Source organism: Nerophis ophidion, linkage group LG03 (genome assembly GCF_033978795.1).
Source record: "Nerophis ophidion isolate RoL-2023_Sa linkage group LG03, RoL_Noph_v1.0, whole genome shotgun sequence".
NCBI lineage: Eukaryota > Metazoa > Chordata > Actinopteri > Syngnathiformes > Syngnathidae > Nerophis > Nerophis ophidion.
Window position 1 is genome coordinate 56,658,556 of NC_084613.1, and position 18,864 is coordinate 56,677,419.

At 39.2% G+C, this 18,864-nt stretch overlaps 1 protein-coding gene and 1 long non-coding RNA gene across 2 annotated transcripts in view; one reads left to right on the forward strand and one right to left on the reverse strand.

Annotated features, from left to right (window-relative positions):
* Nucleotides 1-18,441, reverse strand: part of rab3gap2 (RAB3 GTPase activating protein subunit 2 (non-catalytic)) — a 33,351-nt gene extending 14,910 nt beyond the window's left edge. Inside the window, exons 1-19 of the mRNA XM_061895671.1 lie at nucleotides 18,057-18,441; nucleotides 17,830-17,912; nucleotides 16,064-16,178; nucleotides 12,659-12,740; nucleotides 11,461-11,508; nucleotides 11,288-11,363; nucleotides 11,030-11,131; nucleotides 9,785-9,884; nucleotides 9,418-9,516; nucleotides 7,294-7,442; nucleotides 7,076-7,155; nucleotides 6,720-6,812; nucleotides 6,453-6,592; nucleotides 4,766-4,961; nucleotides 4,511-4,654; nucleotides 4,221-4,303; nucleotides 4,060-4,124; nucleotides 3,654-3,744; nucleotides 3,439-3,557 (exon numbers count right to left, since the gene is read on the reverse strand). Of these exons, the coding sequence (XP_061751655.1) occupies nucleotides 3,439-3,557; nucleotides 3,654-3,744; nucleotides 4,060-4,124; nucleotides 4,221-4,303; nucleotides 4,511-4,654; nucleotides 4,766-4,961; nucleotides 6,453-6,592; nucleotides 6,720-6,812; nucleotides 7,076-7,155; nucleotides 7,294-7,442; nucleotides 9,418-9,516; nucleotides 9,785-9,884; nucleotides 11,030-11,131; nucleotides 11,288-11,363; nucleotides 11,461-11,508; nucleotides 12,659-12,740; nucleotides 16,064-16,178; nucleotides 17,830-17,912; nucleotides 18,057-18,162 (1,971 nt within the window). The 5' untranslated portion in view covers nucleotides 18,163-18,441. The remainder of the gene's footprint in view (nucleotides 1-3,438; nucleotides 3,558-3,653; nucleotides 3,745-4,059; nucleotides 4,125-4,220; nucleotides 4,304-4,510; nucleotides 4,655-4,765; nucleotides 4,962-6,452; nucleotides 6,593-6,719; nucleotides 6,813-7,075; nucleotides 7,156-7,293; nucleotides 7,443-9,417; nucleotides 9,517-9,784; nucleotides 9,885-11,029; nucleotides 11,132-11,287; nucleotides 11,364-11,460; nucleotides 11,509-12,658; nucleotides 12,741-16,063; nucleotides 16,179-17,829; nucleotides 17,913-18,056) is intronic.
* LOC133549840 (uncharacterized) lies at nucleotides 2,784-4,380 on the forward strand. Its single transcript, XR_009806190.1, has 2 exons — nucleotides 2,784-3,077; nucleotides 3,441-4,380. It is a non-coding gene; the product is annotated as an uncharacterized LOC133549840 (long non-coding RNA).
* Nucleotides 18,442-18,864: the final 423 nt, after the last annotated feature.

Sequence of the window (18,864 nt, forward strand, 5' to 3'; positions counted from 1 at the left end):
GCTCATTGTAGGTGGCTGACAATGCAGCTAATAGGAGCAACCCATTCTGCCTCTAAATCACTTTAAAAATGCATCCAAAAACCGCCAACAACACTTAATTTACAATCCGTAACCTGTAAAATAACCAGACTGTAGCGATATTGTTATTGAAAGAGTGAACACTGAGGTACTGTTTATCTAGCGTAGTAACACATCGCCTATTGTGTCAGAACCCAAATTGCTTTAACATTTTGTATTACACAACACTATGTGATAAGACAATAATCTGTACTGACTGAAAAACATGAACAATCATACTGCAGTATCTGTAAGGTATTATTTGTACACAGCTACCTTGACAGTGTATGTCGTTAAAATAACAGTTTTTCAGTTGGTCAAGCTGGCCGGAAACGTTTTTTTTCCAGTTGATTTTGGGTATGCACGCCATTTATGTCGCCATGGCTTGGTTTCAAGTTCTATCCACAATTGCAGTATCAAATCACACCGGTCATGACTCTTTTGGCTTCCGTCTGCTCCAAGGTTGCACCCTCTCTTTGCGCTCGCTTAGCTTCTTTACCAGTAGTTGCCCTTCCTTATATTCAGGTTCAAAAAGATAAGGTTGTGAATCCTCATTTGACCAAAAATAGCAATCTTCGTTGTCTTGTACCAAGTGAATTGTGAATTATATTTATATAGCGCTTTTCTCAAGTGACTGAAAGCGCTTTACATAGTGACACCCAATATCTAAGTTACATTTAAACCAGTGTGGGTGGCACTGGGAGCAGGTGGGTAAAGTGTCTTGCCCAAGGACACAACGGCAGTAACTAGGATGGCACAAGCGGGAATCGAACCTGCAACTCTCAAGTTGCTGGCACGGCCACTCTACCAACCGAACTATGCCGGTTGGTAGGGTGGTAAAGCCTGCCATTGTTATAACACACTCATTTGTTTCCGGAAGTTGGAACACACATTTGATGCCGTAAGTCGGAAATGAGTTGCTATGGGAACAGAAATAAATGCGCTAAGGAAATAAATTCCGGTACTCCATAAAATGACCAAAATACGGTAATTATTGAACATATTACATTTTGTTATGAACGTATCTGTTACTACATCATATATTAACTTGCACTGCGTACAAAATCCTTTTCAACTTATATTCAATTGAACACATTGCAACAACAAAATATTTAATGTTCGAACTGAGAAACTGAATTTTTTTTGCAAATAATCATTAACTTAGAATTTAATGGCAGCAACAAATTGCAAAAAAGTTGGTACAGGGGCATTTTTACCACTGTGTTACATGGACTTTCCTTTTAACAACACTCAGTAAACGTTTGGGAACTGAGGAGACCAATTTTTTAAGCTTTTTAGGTGGAATTCTCTCGACAGCTTAAGTTGTTCAACAGTCTGGGGTCTCTGTTGTAGTATTTAAGGCTTCATAGTGCGCCACACATTTTCAATGGGAGACAGGTCTGGACTACAGGCAGGCCAGTCTAGTACCCGCACTCTTTTACTATGAAGCCACGCTGTAGTAACACGCGGCTTGACATTGTCTCGCTGAAATAAGCAGGGGCGTCCATGATAACCTTGCTTAGATGGGAACATATGTTGCTCCAAAACCTGTATGTAGTTTTGGTGCCTTCACAGATGTGTAAGTTACCCATGCTTTGGGCACTAGTACACCCCCATACTATCACAGATGCTAGCTTTTGAACTGTGCGCCTATAACAGATGGTTCTTTTCCTCTTTGTTCCAGAGGACAGGACATCCACAGTTTCCAAAATTATTTTGAAATGTGGACTGTGACGTCAGACCACAGAACCCTTTTACATATTGCATCAGTCCATCTTAGATGAGCTCGGGCTCAGCGAAGCCGGTGGTGTTTCTGGGTGTTGTTAATAACTGGTTTTCGCTTTGCATAGTAGAGTTTTAACTTGCACTTACAGATGTGGGGATGAACTGTAGTTAGTGACAGTGGTTTTCTGAAGTGTTACTGAGCCCATGTGGTGATATCCTTTACACACTTATGTCGCTTTTTGATGCAATACCGCCTGAAAGATCGAAGGTCACGGGCATTCAATGTTTGTTTGCAGCCTTGTTGCTTACATGCAGTGATTTCTACAGATTTTCTGAACCTTTTTATGATATTACAGACCGCAGATACTGAAATCCCTAAATCCCTTGTAATAGCTCATTGAGAAATGTTGTTCTTAAATTGTTCAACAATTTGCTCACGCATTTGTTCACAAAGTGTTGACCCTCACCCCATCCGTGTTTGTGAATGACTGAGCATTTCATGGAAGCTGCTTTTATACAAAATCATGGCACCCACCTGTTCCCAATTAGCCTGTTCACCTGTGAGATGTTCCAAATAAGTGTTTGATGAGCATTCCTCAACTTTCTCAATGCCTTTTTGAAACATGTTGCAGGCATCAAATTCCAAATGAGCTAATATTTGCAAAAAATAAAGTTTTCCAGTTTGAAAGTATCTTGTCTCTGCAGTCTATTCAACTGAATATAGGTTGAAAAGGATTTGACAATCATTGTATTCTGTTTTCATTTACGATTTATACAACGTGCCAACTTCACCGGTTATGGGGTTTGTATATAAAACGTTGATGGATAGTTTTGAAGTTGTTTCAGAGGGCTTTGTAGGCTATAAGAGTGGCCCCCAATAACTACATTTTTCAAGTGTAACTTTAGACATACTTTAGACATTTATTAATTCTGTGTGCGCTGGTAGGCTTGGGGCGCTGCCCTTTTGATGACATCACTTCGGCCATTTTGGGAGACGAATCCCCCCACGTCACATCCTGTTTACGCAGAAAATTCATTGAGGCCACTTCTCAGTGCTTCCGCATGTGTGTTTTTTTTCTTGCCATTCACCAAGTTTTGTATATTTTGCTTATTCAATATGGGTTCAATAAAGTCAACAAACCAGCCTGGAAAGAAGGACTTGAACTTAGAGAGGAGAGGGAACCCAACCACACTTCCACTCCTCCCCGCGCCCTCCTCTGTATGCCTGCGCTCCCTTCTTTGCCTCGTGACGGGACTTTGCGACGGCACGTGGTCTGCCATTCGTGGAAAGCCAGGTAAAAATAATTTTACTTTTTAACTTTTTTTTAATGATTGGAGCAATCGTTAACGTTTTTGAGATCACCAAAGAGACACTTAAGTGTGTGCGAGCATTGACAATTTAGCTTGCTGTTGCTGCTGTGGTGTTTTGCTCATGACCCAAAAGGTTGAATTATGCAAACAAGTTTGTTACTGAATGCTTTCTAACGCTGTATTGCCTCGGAGAATTTTAGATGTGAGCAGATGTAATTTGATACATTTTTTTGCTGCTATAAGACAGATATCTGATATTGATATCAGGATCAGGACACCCCGAGTAGTTATTATACTTCCTCAAGAAGAACATTTGTGTCATTGTGCTTGTGTGTGTTCCCTTACAGGTTGGCAGCACTCAGCAACTGCAGCAATGTGAGCATGCTGGATATCGGTGTAGAGCTGAAGCATTTTCAGCTGGGAGGAGCATAGATGTTGTAACAATGGATCCACTTGTTCAGGGTCTGGTACACAAAAATGATGTATACAAAAAAAATATCCAAATCAAAACATAATGTACTTTGCTGAAATAACACTGCTCGTTAGTAGAGTTGTTTCACCTTCCTGTTGCAGAGCGCTGAGCAAGGAGCGCATGATGTTTGTGAGACACAAGACTGGGATGTTCTTATTAGACAGCAGAGACTCCAAAGCCTAGAAGTCAAACTAGACTTAGAAACATGACTCCCATGTCTGTGTATGTTCTCGTTTGGAATCCATCCATCCATCCATTTTCTACCGCTTATCCCTTTTGGGGTTGCAGGGAGTGCTGAAGCCTATCTCAGCTGCAATCGGGCGAAAGGTGGGGTACACCCTGGACAAGTCGCCACCTCATCGCAGAGCCAACACAGATAGACAGACAACATTCACACTTTCATTCACACACTACGGCCAATTTAGTTTTGCCAATCAACCTATCCCCAGGTGCATGTCTTAGGAGGTGGGAGGAAGCCGGAGTACCAATCATACCTCTTTTTTCATGGAGGAGTGCTTGATATCCAGCAGCACGTTTTTGGCTTCATTCTCCAAAATATCTGAAAAGAAAAGAAAAGAATAAATAGTAATGTTTTTCAAAGACCTAAATCAGCTAAGTGAGTCTTACGGTCTCAATGGATGCTGTTGTGTCTTACCAGTTTCCACATCGCTGCTCTTAAGTATTGTTGTTAGTCTCTTTAATAAATGCATATCTTTAGCTCCTTCACTTTTCTTGTCACTGTAATGAAGATGGCCATATGTCATTAACATCAAACCAAATGTATTTCAATGTAATAAACATGTCATTGCTACGAATGAGTTTAGACTTATTTTTGTTACTTCTCTGTATTAATAATTTAGAAAATTAAAAATAATGCGACACGTAAATACCTACAAAATAAAGCACTGATCAATGTGTGTAAATGAAACTAATTCGTAGGTCTACCTGAGGGCCAGATGGAAGGGAACAGTTACAGTCCTCAGTGCTCCTGTGATGGGATCAAGCAGACATACTTGTTGGGTGTGGAGCTGCCAGCCCTGACTGGTCACACTGTTCACCCCTAGCAGACGGTAACCAGCATACAGCAACCTGGATGTAAATACACATACAGATTTCAGAATTTAATAGTGTAGCTGTTGTGTCAGTCAAATGGCTTGTGTGTGTGTGTGTGTGTGTGTGTGTGTGTGTGTGCGTGTGTACCTGCAGTGTTTTCCCACAGTGAAGGCACCAACTCGAGGCCCGTGCTGCATCGCCCATATTTCCAGGATCCCCCTGCGGGGAGCATAGATCACCAAGAACAGCGCGTAGCGTCTGGGCAGGGAAGCTGAGGCTGAGTTTTCGCGACTGATTCGCTCCTCCGGAACATGTAACCAACCCAGCTGGGCATCTCTGTAACCTTTCAGTAAAAAAACACACTTATATTTGCATGACAGAGACATGACACAAAATAGCAGTCCAAGAGAATATCATTAGTCAGCTTCCCCTGGACAAACCAGTTCCAATTCCTGTCCTTCAGTAGGCAATTAGGGACAAACAAAAATACTTAACTGTTACATCACCCCTCCTAAAAAACCTGACTCATTTGATCACTAACTTTAATGATTTACTTTATCATTATTTTGCAAAGTAATGTTTGTATCACTTACTATACCTCTGTGCATACTGTTTTTTTTCTATAACAATATGTAAACTTGTGAAGACATTTTCTAATGTGTGTAAATCATGTCAATTACAGTTTACAACGCATGCACTGAATTACTATAAGAGTACTAACTACTACACTTAAAAACAGTACACTTAAGAAAAAATAAGACTGTGATTGCAGTATTTTTTCAGAACGAGTCAGGATTATGGACATATAATTAGTTGATGTAAAAGCTTTTATGACGCTATTTAATGACTGTAGCTTTAGATAATAACTAGGGCTGTCCTGATCAACATTTTTGGCCTCTAAACGGAGCTGTATTTTTGGGCGTCAGATGCAAATTCGAGTCCCGATCTGATACTTTGACAATAGATTACAAAACTCAAAATGTATTATAACAAGCAACTATAGCAAGCACAATACAATTTTTTACAAATTTAAAGTTACTAGTATTGTGGTAAATCAGATGAGCTATAAAAATAGTGGTAATAAATACTACACAAGTTTTTTATTCAAAACTAAATAAAAACAAAAACTACTATTGGTTTCTATTTAAATCATTTGAATTTTGCCCTCAAAGCCTTCCTGTATCCAGAAAATTAATTCACGAGTTGAAAAACAGTAACAAAAACAACCCAAAAAATCATTTTGTAATAACAAAAACAAAAAAATATCGCTCTAAGAACTCTAGTATCATTTATATACTTATACTACACTAGGTATTGATAGTATCTACATCTGGATCCCATCACACCTTCTTTACATTAAAGCTTTAGCGGTTAGCTTCTTGTGTTGCCCTGCTCAGTGTGTGTGTGTTGCATACTTAGCCATTCATTTTCCTATAGTCCTACAGTGATATGGATACTGGGAAGAAACTTAGTTTATTTTCCACCATGGTGGTGAGGATTAGTATCTTAGAAGCGGCTTCGCGCCCTAAATAGACAACACGTTTGTTGCAGCATGCACTAGAATTTTACCATCCACGTATTCATGCAACTCCTGCATGTGTCGAACAAAGAATATGGAAATGTGACTGCGTCTCCTTGAGCGTGCATCCCTTTTGAAGGACTCTTAACCCATGTAAACACTGGGATACAGCTTCGGTAAAGATCTGCGGGGCATGGCAGCTTATCAGCCAATCGCTGATCAGTTAAAAAAAGGCAAGTAACGACCCCCTATCCAATCCTATGATTGGGATCTGGTATTAACTGTCTTTTTATCTTCCATCTACTTTCTCCTTACCTTTCCACATGCGGATTGCAATCCCTCTGGTCAGGTCCAGCAGTGTAACTCGACCAAAGTCATCAGTCACTCCGGCCAGTGTGTTGCAGGGGGAAAGGCAAATTGATTCACCATGACGACGAGAGTCTGGTAGACCAAACCTGAACAGCGGTAAGGATGAGAACCGAACATCAACAAGGATCATGCTAATATTTCAGTTTAATTCCAGCAAAAATAAACATGACAACAGTTTTTAAATATATTTTTCTGTTATTCCATGACTGTCACCTGATTCCCAAGGGTGTTGCAGGTTCCACCTTGGGCCTGTTTTTCTGGACTGCTTCATCTTCATTTTTATTCCTGTTCCATCCCAGCCACCCACTGGGAATAGAAAAAAGAAACTAAAGAGTACTTAAGATTGATTTAGTCTGGTTATGTTTGGTACACCAGTGAAGTATTTCCAGCACTATTATGAACTGTGTTTGTGTATATAAGTAGGTGGGGGCACACAAATATATAACAGCCTATTATAAACAATTTAATTGCACTAGGTTATACAGCTAATTTAGAGAACCCTTCCTCCCCCAATTAAGCTCCTTGATTTACTTTTCCTTGCTGGCATATGCATGCAAAGGCATCCACACCTGGCTGCACTAAAGAGTGCTGATGTAAGTTTACTGGCCACAGCAAGCGCCACATGAGAGAGAAGAGGCTGGGAGCTTCCCTGGGGACACAAAGAGATAAGGACGATTATGAGATGAGAATAAAAGATTTGTCACCGTCTGGTAAATATTTTCCACACTTATGTAAAGCGGCAACCCTTGCACCTTGACTGCCAGTCGGTCCGCATGACACGTCTCACCTCTACTGCGTAGTAAAACCCAGTGTAGGGGCCACCTCCAACGGTGACGCACTGACTCATGGCAGGGGGGCTGCCTTTTACTGAAGCTTTGAAGCCCCCTAAAATAGAAGCATTCTTCATCTGATCAAACACGTTGAGTGTCATGACACCTAGCAGAGGGAGATAGAGAGGATACATTAAAAAACAGAGTAATGTCGGTTTCAAACATACATTTAAATCAGCTACTTAATTTGACTGACAATAACAGTGTTCAGTGTGTGGAGGAGAAAGAAACAAACCTCATATCATTACCCATAATATTCTTTATTGTTCTTTACTGAGGGTGGATAATTGCGAAATATCTGGGCGTTGTTATGATTCCCAGCATTACAATCATTATATTTTAATATGTTGAAGTCGCTGTAAAAGGTAATTATTGAGACCTTGATTAACTTTAACATTTCTAAGGTTTATATGATGACTGGATAATAGATAGTCAGAAGTCACAAGACTGCGTCCTGTAAGAAATTTGAGTGCCTGTCTGATTTTATTTGTATTTTACTGACACACATATCGTACAAATGCCTCATATAAGCGCTAAAATCCACATTATGAAGCTTTTCAAAGCAATACATTTAACAAATAATGACCATTAACATTCTTCCATCCACATTACTGCAATTACAATATTTTCCTTTGAGTAGATAATTATTTCAAAAGCCAACATGTCATTCCCGTGTATGGATCAAAACACAGCATCTTAGAATAAATAAAGTATTTCCATGTAATTTGGTAATAATATATAAATTATGACAGAAAATGTTTGTTGCAAACCTGTCAGGCAGTCTTTTCTTTGCAAGCAAGAACTTCATAGAAAATGTTTCCCCACTTTTCCGAGTAAAATCCCTCGGTGACTTTAGGTACAGTTGTCATTAGGTCAACCCCCAGATTTTAAATTGTATTTATGTCTCACATTTATATAGTTTTAACTAGTAATGTTTTAGTCTTTTGTTTTTGGTTTCATGCTTATGGTCATTGTCATGGTGAAAGGTGAAATATCTGCAGCTTATTGGAGTTGGGGACAAAATGGATTAGCATTGGAGTCCCTCCATCTCAGGAAATAGTATCAACTGAAGACAAATAACCCCAAAGCATGTTTTTTTTCTTTAATCTTATCAGGCCTGGGTGTTTTTTTTTCCCAGAAAAACCTTTTGGTTCACTTTCTGTATTGACTCTACTAGACACAAGATTGTTAAGGTACCTGAGGGGAGGTATGAGTTTTGTTGTCTTTATAGTCTGATACCAAATTGAGACCTTGATTAGATTTTTAGTTTTGATGTGTCACATTAGGCAATATTGATTTCAATTACAATACCTCACAAAAGTGAGTACAACCCTCAGATTTCTGGTTGTATTATGTATCTTCAAGTTACTACTGCACAAAACAATATAAAGTAATCAGTGAAATGCTTGTATAACACTCTAAATTCAACAATAGTGGAGTAATGATATCATTTCCATAGTTGGCCTTGACACATTTGCAAAAAAATATGTTTAGAGACTAAAAACAATCTTTCTTTTGTCGTTTCTTATGTTTTATCTCTGGCAGGCCAGGTGCAAAAATTACTCAAAATCAAATTGATATTATGGGAAATGACTGCAAGATTCAGTGGGAAAAGAAATATACATATAGACAACTTGTTAAGAAATTTCCATAGGTTATGGGTCCTTTAATCTTAACGCCATTGGTATTTTTCTTGATTTATAATAAAAACAGTAAAAATGTGGGAGCGTTGAAAATATTACCCAGGTTATTAAATTAATTAAGGTTTATTTCCATTCTCAATTTTTAAGATGAATTGGGAATATTGTTTAGATAATTTTTCACTCGGTCTTGCATGATCTTTGTAACCTTGCTGAGCTACATTATTATGCACACTGTAACAGTATTATATGTCTGTGAAAAAAAACATTCTATGAAAAACAAATATTTTTAGACATCATCATTGAACAAAGAGAGCAGTCTACCAAGTCAAATTCCTTGTATGTTAAAAATATTTGGTTAGCCAATAAAGCTGATTCTGACATTGCGAAAACATGGTTCCACAATACTTTACATCTGGTTTATTTGTGTGAAAAGCTTACCCACACTACAGTGGTCTGTAATAGTGTCCATATCCTGCAGACCCCACTTCTTATAGGCCAAAGGAGGAGGCTGAACCACATCACTACCTGCAGCTGCAGCTAGATGTACGATACAAAGAGGACTTCAAATATAGATGGTCTTGTTTAATGACATAGGAAAGACTCCATCAAAGAAAAGTGGAACAGTGAATATCATTATTAATCATCCCCTTCAGCCAGGAGGCGTGATTTGTATTTGAACTGTTGTTCAAAGGACATATTCTTGCATGCATACAATAAAACCCACACAGTGTGTGTGAAAATAGCTCATTTGTGTCTAAATAATTAGTAACTCCCGATTATCTGAAAAAGAAAAGTGGAACAGTACCTCTTGCCACCTGGTTACGACAAGCACGCAGAGACTGGAAGAGGCTGAACCCATCTATAGTAACCAGAGCAGCAGGGTACAGGATGCTCAACTCTTCGTGCTGTGATAAAGAAAAAGAAAAATAATTCCAAGAAGGGATGGGCGATACAGCTTAAAATCTATATTGCGATATATATTGCAGCCTCCCGCAATATTTATTATATTATTTGGTATATAAATGATAATAGAATCATTTCAAAACAGGTTACAAAGGCTCCTAATATGGCTGCTGACGTGTGCGGTAACATAAAGCGTAATTTTCATTTTTTATTAAACCGCTATCTACTTGCTCATAGCAGGTTACTTTCTGTTGTAAAATGGTTTTATCAGCTCTTTTGTTAAAATATACTACACATTTATTTACTGTTGTTTGGATACTTTACATTTGCTTTGGGCGATACTACAATTGAGCCAATACCAAGTAATTACAGGGGCAGTATTGGTCATATCAATGCTGATATTTCAAACTTTTTGAAAGTCATTGGATGACTTAGCATACAGGATGTCGGTGTAACAATAAAACATTTATATTTAAATTATCTTCTTGTTTTCCTTCATTACATACAATATTTGGAGGAAAATAAAGTCAATAGTGCAAAATAACTAAACATAAGCAAAAACTATAATTGGTTCCGATTTAAATCCTTTGGTTTTTGCACCAACTATCTTCTTGTGTTCAAGGATGTATTTCCTGAGATTCTAAACAATTCCAAAAATAATAAGATTATTTTGTGACAATAAAATATCATTCTGATCACTGAATCAATCAATCTGATCACATATACTGGTACGGTACTATACTTGGTATCGGTACTGTCAATATTGGTATTGAAAAGCCCAACCCATTTATATTCAAAAGTCCTCGCTTAACTTAAGCATATCCTCCTATGGTGTGTAGTGTAGCAAGTAAGAATAATTGTTAGACACAGTTTATTTGCCGCCATAGAAGTGAGGATTACGGATGTAGCTTTTGCACTGTGGAGGGACGCAAGCCGCTAACAAGGACACTACATTGCGGACACGGTCGTTCGCTTGTCTTTGTTAAATTACCGGGAAACAGACATAATATGTAATCAATATGCACTATCATGATATGTCAATATTATTAAGACCTCTATCATCAGCTAACTTTATACAATTTATATCGTATGTATCGCAAAACCCTTACTCCAAATAAATACCCAAAATATTTTATTCCTCTGCTACCTGCTCAGTTACACCAGAATGGCGAGGGATCTCATACGTTCGACACTTCAGCCGTAGAACTGGGTCCTCGTGAAGCAGCTGGGCCAGAAGAAGAACCCCATTCTAAAAAAAAATAATAAAAACACCAATAAGTTTTATATGTCCAACATTGGAAACCACACAAAGTGATAAGGAACAACTTTTATTTTCATGCTCGTACGAACACCATTTAATTGTAGTTATGGATATTGAATGAAGATGGGAGAGAGGGACAAGTACCTCTGTATAAAAACGGACGTAGCCTGAAGTGAAACCTACGACAACACATGTCCAGTCAGGCCGTCCAGTGGAGCTTCTAAAAAAAAAAAAAACACACAAACTTTCCGTTAAAGGCACCTATTGCTACTCGTATACAATAAATGAGTGGTTCTTCAAAAATACTACAAACTCACCTTTTCTGACTTGCCAGTGGTATACATATGGCACTGCTCACACACTCTCTGCAGAGATTAGTTACACATAAACAGTAATAGTAGTTTAACAATGAAGGTACTATGATGTCAATAATTTTATCCAGGAAGAGGTTATTTCTATTTCCATTCATTTATATGTCATTATTGTTCTTAAAATTCCAAACCTATCACAAGTAGACAAGTGTCCGGGTCTCCAGCAATAAAAAGCGTTACACTGTAAATCAACTTGTATTTGTTCCATCCATCTATTTTCTACTGCGTTTCCCTCTCGGGGTCGCAGGGACTTGTATTTATGAAAATCCTATAATTGTATTTTACATTATAGTTTCAAATTAGCATGGTAGAGCAGGGGTAAGTGCGTGTGCATCATAATAAGTAGGTCCTGGGTTCGATCCCCAGGCGCAGGGTCTTTCTGTGTGGAGTTTGCATGTTCTCCCCGTGACTGCGTGGGTTCCCTCCGGGTACTCCGGCTTCCTCCCACTTCCAAAGACATGCACCTGGGGATAGGTTGATTGGCAACACTAAATTGGCCCTAGTGTGTGAATATGAGGGTGTATGTTGTCTGTTTATCTGTGTTGGCCCTGTGATGAGGTGGAGACTTGTCCAGGTTGTAACCCGCCTTCCGCCCGAATGCAGCTGAGATAGGCGCCAGCACCACACACGACCCCAAGCGGTAGGAAATGAATTTAAGGATACTGTAATGGTCTGGTTGTACTGTGATGTTCAAGAATGCATCTTGCATGATTGGTAATGGTAGGGTGGGCAATAAAACTTTATAAGAGCATCAGCATCTCAATCAGTCTATTGGGATACTGCAATACTTTTCAAGACTGAATCGTTCTATAAATTGTGCCATGTCAATTATGGTCATGGTCATTTCAAGGAAAGAAAATAACACATCCTAATTCTGACTTGGTGGAATCATTTTGAGTCTTTTAATGTTTTCTATTACAAAAGTTTGTAAACTGCTAATGTGGAGGAAATTGCAACACAGCCAAGTGCAGGTGTCTGCATCGCCACCATTAATAGTTTGTAAATTGCTAATGTGGAGGAAATTGCAACACAGCCAAGTGCAGGTGTCTGCATCGCCACCACCAACAAAAAAAGCTGTCAACCTTAGGGAATCACAGTATGGATATTTGTTTTTGGTTTTAAAGTCACTGCTAATTCTTCTCACCCTTCATCGGTGCTCAGCGTTCCACTCCAAGACACATCCAAAGTCATCTCATCTTTGCCACCACTATCCGTTCTCCACTTGGCTGTAAGAATCGGGAGTTAACACAGAGAAATACAACTCACCTGTTGACCAAGACATGTTTCGTGTAGGGCTGGGCGTTCAATGGCAAAAATCTAAATCATAAATAATTTAACCCTTTACCTCAATTTTTAAAGTACTAGTAAAATGAAAAATCAAGTGGACTTTATATGCTAAAATGTCTTTTATTGTATCCATTAAACCATATCCAATTGTATTTATAATCCACATCACAATCGGGAGCTTCTACACTAGTAAAGTTAAAGTACCCATGATTGTCACACACACACTAGGTGTGGCGAAATTATTCTCTGCATTTGACCCATCACCCTTGATCACCCCCTGGGAGGTGAGGGGAGCAGTGAGCAGCGCCCGCGAATCATTTTTGGTGATTTAACCTCCAATTCCAACCCTTGATGCTGATTGCCAAGCAGGGAGGTAATGGGTCCCATTTTTATTGTCTTTAGTGTCACTCGGCCGGGGTTTGAACTTACGACCTACCGATCTCAGGGCGGACACTCTAACCACTAGGCCACTGACCAGATCAGTCATACTTGAAATATGCAAATATTGGACAGAGATGTGCTGTCTATCATTCAAAATCTGTATATAAAGACATGAACACGTTTTTATTTTTTTTAATGCATTATGATTTGTAGATAAATAAATACATAAAAAGTCTGCTAACAAAGTAGACAATGAGGGCTCTCTATTTTGCTCACAAAACCCTCTAAATAACTATCCAAAACCCTACAACAATACTCTTTATACATATCGTGACATGAATATTAACCAAATATTAGCGATGTTGTTATAATTATAAGCCCTTGCGCTAACAAACTATTTGTTAGTGCCGCAATGATACTGATAGCTAAGTAGCCCTCTGCTGCCTTTACTGTGAGCCAGTAGCGATGTTCTGCTGCTCCCGAATCATCGCGACTCGGCTAGTCAGTTATTTCAGTCAAAGTTATTTCAGATTTTATATTATGTATAATCTGTATAATAGAAGGATTTAGCCTTAAATCTAGAAGCTGTTCATCTGTGACATTCATATATACCCGAAGATGGAGACAAACACACACACAACCGGAGACAGTGTCTGCGGGGAGACTTGAATGTTAATTGTTCATCTACACGGAAAGATATGGACAGTCTATCAGTCGTCATCAAAGTAAGAGAATACATTGTACACAAAGCTATAATTTTATTATGTTTGTGGTTTGTATTTCTTGTTTAGCACTTAGCAATACTGCTATATGATGCCATAGTGTTTCACTAAAGCTGAATTTGTTCAGCAGAGCTTCAGAAAACTAAAGCACATCCTCCTTATATTAAGGATCAACAATGCAAGGTTCCGGATCATAATTTTGCCCAAAGTAATTGTTGGCTCTCACAAAGTCTGCACGATTTGCATTGTTTTTGGTGGGAAAAGCATCTGCGGTCCCTTCAACTATGTCACGTGATGACGTTTCTGGCTTAGTCATTATCTCTCGAAATGGCTCGGGAATCTCTGTGAGATTGATACTATTTTGGTTATATCTATTTATTCGCAAAATTTTGAAAGTTTTTTAGTGTCATAAATCAGATGTATGATAATAGCTTCAATATAGAGGCATATTGTTCCACTCCACTGGTACTTTAAACCGCTACTTTTTTCCCACGCTTTGATCCCTGCACTTTATACATTGTTCTGGCTAATTTATGGATTTTTCCAAGTTCACTAGCTTGCTGCCAATACATTTAGCCTCATCACATCAGACAAATGAAATCGCCAAACGGGGCTTAGTGGACCAATGAATTTGTTCACATCAAATCAAAACACACTCACACAATCATTCAGTCAGCTATTTAGCGCGTTACGTACTGACCCTAACCTAGGAGAAAAAACAACATGAACACTACGCAGGCCCCAAAGCTGAAGACGATAGATATGGGCAATAAAAAAGGAAACAACTGCTGTACGGATTGGAAATCCACCACTACTAACAGGCCCGGGAAGGTTGAAGGCCACGCGTCGGAAAAAACAAAAAATTAGGTGGGTGTAACTCGGGAAGCAACGGTACACTGTAAAATACTGAACTGTTTGGTCCGCCCAACACGGGACAACATGCCCTTATAGACGGTGTTTTTTTTGTGCTTTACGCATTCGCGCGTCTGTTCACTGTAGCAGTGCAGCTCTCCCAACAACGTAATGTCCGAGTCAAGCACCAGTGTACCTCTACCCATGCCTCCCCTTTCTCCTCCCCACATCGTACACAAGAAAAAAATTAAGATTTATGAACAGCACAAGCAAAGAAGTTGGAACACAACAATTTTAGGAAATATAGGCTTCAATCAAAACTGTGGAATGCTCCTCGCAACCAACATTTAATTCCTTTTGGGTACAGGCTGCTCCGGTTGGCTTAAGTTTTCCTCCATAGCATTTCTGTGTAGTGGTCTGGAGGGTACTTAGCTGCTACTTCTTCAGCTGGGTTTCTAGCACCCTTCATGCTTTGTGACACATGGCTTCCTGTTGTGTTACTACACAATCAGCAATATGTTTTAAGGGGGTGTGAATCTAGAAAGAAAAATACAAAGGTAAAATCTAAATAATCAACATGGCAGTTTTCTGACGGTTAAAAGGTCTAAGGCTACTGCACTGCAGGGGTCGGATGTCCAGTTTAGATTTTTTCGTCAAATCGTTCACATTATTAAAAAAAATAAAAGCAACTCCTACTGTGAATGCAATCTGACCCGCATTCGGACATGATTCGGACACTGCACTGTTTATGGAGGTAAATGTGCCTTCCACTCTAGTTGGTCTCAGTGCTGACACATTTGTGGATTTTGTGAAATCAAATTAAGAGTTTTCTGAACCTAATTATTGTGTGTAGAAGATTAAGAAAGAAGAGGACAAGTATTTTGGCTCTGGCAGTTTTCCAGGATAATTTGCGTCGATGTATGTTTGAAAAACGTGTCCGCAGTAACATTATTATTTTCACTTGTTTTCTGCTCCGTTGTCAACTATTCATTTTGTAACTGTCTATTTTAGCAAATAGTTATGACGCTTTTCGCTTTTTGATGACGTTCTGGTCGGATGAATGCAACTTGAGCGCGGAAGCGTTCACATTGAGGACGCATCGCGTATATATCCATTTTATCTCCACATACAGAAGAGGTCTGGGTCGGATATGAAAACTTTGGAATTGAAATGTTCACACGGACATGAAAAAAATCCAATACAGGTTGCATATGGTCAAAAAAATCAGAATTGAACTGCACTGTGAACAAGGCCTAAATATCCTAATTGCCCAGCCCTATGACAGTGTGTCTGTTTCCACATCTAACCTGAGAGAAAGACAGCCTTCTGTTCGTGGGCCACCACCAGCAGGTCTGAGCAAGGTGACAGAGATACAACGCAGTCTTGCAGCCAGGGTGCACTCAGGTCTGTGGCCTCCTCCACCTGTGGGTTTGGTGCAATAACATCACGAGTTACATCAGCAATACAGTATCTACAGTATAGATCTAGTACAGTGGTTCTTAACGTTGTTGGAGGCACCGAACCCCACCAGTTTCATATGCGCATTTACCGAACCCTTCTTTAGTGAAAAAAGAATGTTTTTTTTTCAAATTCAAGACAAATTTTTATGTTTTTGGTAACACTTTAGTATAGGGGAACATATTCTAAGTAACAAACACTTAATTTAGAGTTATTTGGACAGTAGGGGGACATATTCTAAGTAATAGAATATGTTAGTTATTTGGTTAGGGTTAGGGTCAGGGTTAGAGGGTTAGGGTTATAATAAGGCCATGTCGAATAAGGCATTAATTAGTACTTAATGACTAGTTAAGAACCAATATGTTACTAATTTGCATGTTAATAAGCAACTAATTAATGGTGAATATGTTCCCCCATACTAAAGTGTTACCATATTTTTTTTAATGGTGCACAAAATCAACCGTGCATGAACATCACCTTGTTCAAACAACAAAACTAAGATAGTGCATAGACTCACAACAAATTACACACCTGCAAATCAGTCAGCTGTTGCCATATCTGTAATACGCCAATAGGGAGAAGTTTGTATTTACACAAAGAGTCGGGTGTGTTTTAATCTCCGCCGAACCCCTGAGGTCGACTCACCGAACCCCTAGGGTTCGATCGAACCCTGGTTAAGAACCACTGATCTATTCTAGTACAGTGGTTCTTAACCTTGTTGAAGGCACCGAACCCCACCAGTTTCAAATGTGCATTCACCGAACGCTTCTTTAGTGAAAAATAAAATGTTTTTTTTTCAAATTCAAGACAAAGTATTATGTTTTTGGAAACACTTTAGTATAGGAGAACATATTCTAAGTAACAAAGACTTAATTTAGAGTTATTTGGACACTAGGGGAACATATTCTAAGTAATAGAATATGTTAGTTATTTGGTTAGGGTTAGGGTAAGGGTTAGAGGGTTAGGGTTATGGTTAGGGTTAGAGTTATAATAAGGCCATGCCGAATAAGGCATTAATTAGTACTTAATGACTAGTTAAGAACCAATATGTTACTAATTTGCATGTTAATAAGCAACTAATTAATGGTGAATATGTTCCCCATACCAAAGTGTTACCATGTTTTTTTTTTTACTGGTGCACAAAATCAACCTTGCATGAACATCACCAGTGCATAAACTCACAACAAATTACACACCTGCAAATCAGTCAGCTGTTGCCGTATCTGTAATATGCCAACAGGGAGAAGTTTGTATTTACACAAAGAGTCGGGTGTGTTTTGATCTCCGCCAAACCCTTGAGCAGGGTCGCCGAAAGGGGGGGGGGGGGGGGGGGGGGCCCTAATGATGATGACATTATATGAAATTATATGTTGGGGGCCATGTAAAGATTCTTTTCATGGGGCCCAAAATCCCTAGCGGCGCTCCTGCCCCTGAGGTTGACTCACCGAACCCCTAGGAGTCGATTGAACCCTGGTTAAGAACCACTGATCTAGTACAAGTTCAAGTAAAAAGCCAAACTCAATCGATCTGACATTCATGCATACTGCTAACACTCCTACTGCCAAATATTGCAGGGACAAACACTGCTTGAAAGATAATGCAAGGTATGACAAACCGATGTGGCTTCTTGCTCTTTGCTGCTGTTGTCAATTTCCCACGCTGAGTCCCAGTCAGATGTGTCCCATGACAGCTCATTTTCTGCCATAGACAAGGGACACACTTCAGTGGACAGAGGAGACCATAAACTGACAGCTACAAAAAACAGTTAATATGTATATTGGCATAAGTGTCTAGAGCCCACCCAAAGTGTAATTAGCCTAATAGTCTGTCGATGCTTGGTACCTGTTTGATTCTTCTCCTGCACTGGCTTGGTTTGATCACGTAACAAGTAGTCTCTGACCGTCTTGATCTCTTGGAGACGACAAAACTCCAGCAAGCCACAGGACATGTCGTTCCCGTCCTGACAGGACCCCAACTACTTATCCAGTTAGCTCACCACCTGCTAACAGTGCACCGTTGGAAGACCAGCGTAGACTTACAGTTTACGTTGCTTTCGCCTGCTGTTCGCTAACCTTACGACAAAAAGGCTAAAATACCAGTTTATTGTTTTCAGTGTTATAAATTAATATTCAGCGAACACTAATACGAGTCTTATCACTCGATATTTGCTGTTCAGATGTGTTAACCACTCGCTAGCATAACATTGATTTGCTTCCGGGTCACGTTTTTCAAAATAAGAAAACGTCACTGAAAAAAATAAAACAAATATTAACAATGAGTAACAAAAATTGGAATACAATCAAGTTCACGCTGAATGCAATTTCATTAAAATATATATACGGTATGTAAATCAAATACCTCAAGTGACTGTCACCAATTGAATTTGAAAGCCATAAAAAAGTTGTTGAAGAAATTTCAGAGACTTTAACGCGGGGGTCACCAACGCGGTGCACGCGGGCACCAGATAGCCCGTAAGGACCAGATGGTCGCCTGCTGTCCTGTTCTAAAAATAGCTCAAATAGCAGCACTTACCAGTGAGCTGCCTCTATTTTTTAAATTGTATTTATATACTAGCAAGCTGGTCTTGCTTTGCTCGACATTTTTAATTCTAAGAGAGACAAAACTCAAATAGAATTTGAAAATCAAAGAA